At 39.9% G+C, this 3,067-nt stretch overlaps 1 protein-coding gene across 1 annotated transcript in view; it reads right to left on the reverse strand.

Moving 5' to 3' along the window:
• Cnot10 (CCR4-NOT transcription complex subunit 10) overlaps positions 1-3,067 on the reverse strand; it is an 87,313-nt gene that overhangs the window by 33,486 nt on the left and 50,760 nt on the right. Inside the window, exon 10 of the mRNA XM_004635307.2 lies at positions 907-1,028. Within this exon, the coding sequence (XP_004635364.1) occupies positions 907-1,028 (122 nt within the window). The remainder of the gene's footprint in view (positions 1-906; positions 1,029-3,067) is intronic.

Raw genomic sequence — 3,067 nt, forward strand, 5'->3', positions numbered from 1 at the left:
GCTGGGCATGGTGGCAAACACCTGTAATCCCAATATTGGGAAGCTGATGCAGGAGAACTGCTTCAAGTTTAGAGGCCAGCCTAGGTTACATATTGAGATGCTGTTTCCAAAAAAAAAAAAAAAAAACCAAACCAAAAAAAAACCCCCAAAACAAAAAACCCAAATGGGATCAACCAACAACCAAAAAACCTCTCAAGAAACAAAAAATGAAAGAACCAAACAAACAAAAAATCCAAACATCCTCTCAACAGTGCAATATTTGCATATATCCTGTGTACATCCTCTCATATACTTTATTTTTTTATTTTTTTGCGGAACCAGGGACTGAACTCAGGTCTCTGAGCTTGCCAGGGAAGCACTTATTCCACTGAGCCATCTCCCCAGCCCCTCTCATATACTTTAAATCATCTCTAGAGCACTTGTCATAACTAGCATAATGAGAATGCTATGTAATGGTTGTTAGACTGCACTGTTGGCAGACAATAACAAGAAAGTCTGTATATGTTCAGTGAGGATACAATCTTCCTCCAAATATTTTCTGTCTGTGGTTGGGTGGACTCATGAATGTGGAACTCACAGACAGGGGCAGCTTTGGGCTGACAGTGATTCCTGAGAAGTGACTGTCTACAAAGAGAGATACCACGACGCCCTCTTCTGGGTACTCTTAACAACAACTAGGAAGCAACCACATTTTCTTAGGGCATTTACAGTTCCCATCACTCATGGACTAGTAAAACAAAAGGACAGCACATCAGGTAACATTCATCACACCCCATCTTAGAGTCTGTTTACTGGAGTGGTATTAAAACCTAGTTACAAAGCAATTACCTTGAAACAATACATTCTAAGCACACTTCTATGCATAAGTACATTATGTGAAACACTTTCTCTTTGCAAAATACTTACTTATATACAGTATTCTGTACGGACTGTGATGCCAGAACTATTTTGCGATGATAGCCTTGACCAACGATAGACTGTACGATTCCCTTTTTACTTGGAAGACCTTTAGTTTCTTGCTCAGAAGTCTACAAAATATAAGTAATTTTAAATAAATTTAAATAAACTATAAAATGTTATTTGAGGCTGGGCATGGTGATAGATTCCTATAATCCCAGTACTCAGGTGGCTCAGGCAAGAAGATCACCATGAGTTCCAGGTCAGCCTGGGCCACAGTGAGTTCAGGACCAGCCTAGGGGTCAGGGAGATAGAGATAGCTCAGCAGAATAAGCACTTGCCTGGAAAGCTCAAGGGCCTGAGTTCAATCCTCGGTTCTGCCAAAAAAAAAAAAAAAAAAAAAAAAAAAAAAGACCAGCCTAAACTACATCGTGAGACCCTGACTTAAAAAAAAAAGAGACGTAATATGAAAAATGAAATGCTTTTCACAGTTGCTCTAAATTGAAAATTAAGGTTCATCAATGTGTTTTTTTTGTGATCAAGGGAATGTTTATTATTGGAGAATAGTACATGGAACTGAAAATAAATTTGTTAATATGAAATTTGAGGCAATTCTAAAGGAAAAAGACAATCCAAGAATGACTAAGCATTTTAAAATCATTTGTTTACAGCACTCTACACTCCCAGGACCATGCTCATGCTATGGGCATTTGTACATCAGAGTAAAGACAGCATAAAAGAAAAGGGAAGCAGTTCCACTTTCTAAGACATTTCCTTAGCTTAGCATGGTGGTATACACTGTAATCCCAGCACTTGGGAGGCTGAGGCAGTAGGATCACTGTGAGTTCAAGGCAAGCCCAGGCTACATCAGCGAGTTGAAGCCAGCCTGAACTACACAGCAAGACCTGTCTCCAAAAAATAACAGCCCCCCAAGACCCCAATCCCAACCCCACCAAAAAAAAAAAAAAAAACCCAAACATTTTCCTGATTCCTTTCTTCTCTCTTGCTCTTCTCTTTTTCCCCTCTGTGACAACATCCTTGCTAAAACACCGAGTTCTCTAGGCTTGGGCTCAAACTGTGACCTTCCTTTCTTAGTGCCGCAGAGCCCTGGAGTTCTAGGCATGTACCACCATGCCTGTTTCTTTTATTTTTTGAGAGAGATGGGGTTTTGCAATGTAGTTCAGGCTGTCCTTGAACTCACTCTGTAGCCCAGGCTGACCTCTGATTCATGGTGATCTTCCTGCCTCAGCTCTTTTTATTTTTTATTTTTTCCATAATTTTATTGAGAAACAAATAGCAATGAGACAGTTTCAAATCAAACTGGTAGGACAGTTTCAATAATTAACACAATGCATACGTTCTTCCTATTGGCTATTTGCTGTACAAGATGCAGACATGATATCCTATTTACAAACACTAGTAGAACAAATCACTGTATTCATTAAGAGAATGTAACTATATCTATCCTAACCATTTTGAATACATAGATACAAAATGGACATTCATCTGTATCCCCTTTTTTGTTTAGTTCCATCATTTGAATATTATAGGTGTGTTAACTCAGCAAAATATTCTTTTTTTAAAATTTTTAGGGGACTTGGGCCTAGCTCAGTCCTTTAAGTGGCTGCTTCCACAAAGCTGTCAGCCTCAGGTGGCTGGAGTTCGAACCTTACAACTCTCCCGCTGGCCAACGTGCCCAGAAGGCATGCGAGGAATAAAATTATTTTATTTTATTTTATTTTTTGGTGGAACTGAGGATTGAACTCAGGCCCTTGCGCTTGCCAAGGAAGCCCTTATTCCACTGAGCCATCTCCCCGGCCCCAAGCAAAATATCCTAAAAGAGTCCAGTAGTCTATAATAGTATTGGGTCTTCCGCTTAACTGGCAATGTCAGAAATCATTGACCTGAATCCCTTACAGTTCAACATAACACCATGGCTTTACTTTTTTTTTTTGCGGAACCGGAGATTGAACTCAGATCTTTGCATTTGCCAGTCAAGCACTTATACTACTGAGCCATCTCCCCGGCCCCAGCTTTACTTTTTTTTTTTTTTTTTCTTTTTGCAGAACCGGGGATTGAACTCAGATCCTTGCGTTTGCCAGTCAAGCGCTTATCCTACTGAGCCATCTCCCCCGCCAACCCCCCTGGCTTTACTTCTTTTTTTTTTTTT

Source organism: Octodon degus, unplaced genomic scaffold, assembly GCF_000260255.1.
Source record: "Octodon degus isolate 3935 unplaced genomic scaffold, OctDeg1.0 scaffold00071, whole genome shotgun sequence".
NCBI classification, from domain to species: Eukaryota; Metazoa; Chordata; class Mammalia; order Rodentia; family Octodontidae; genus Octodon; species Octodon degus.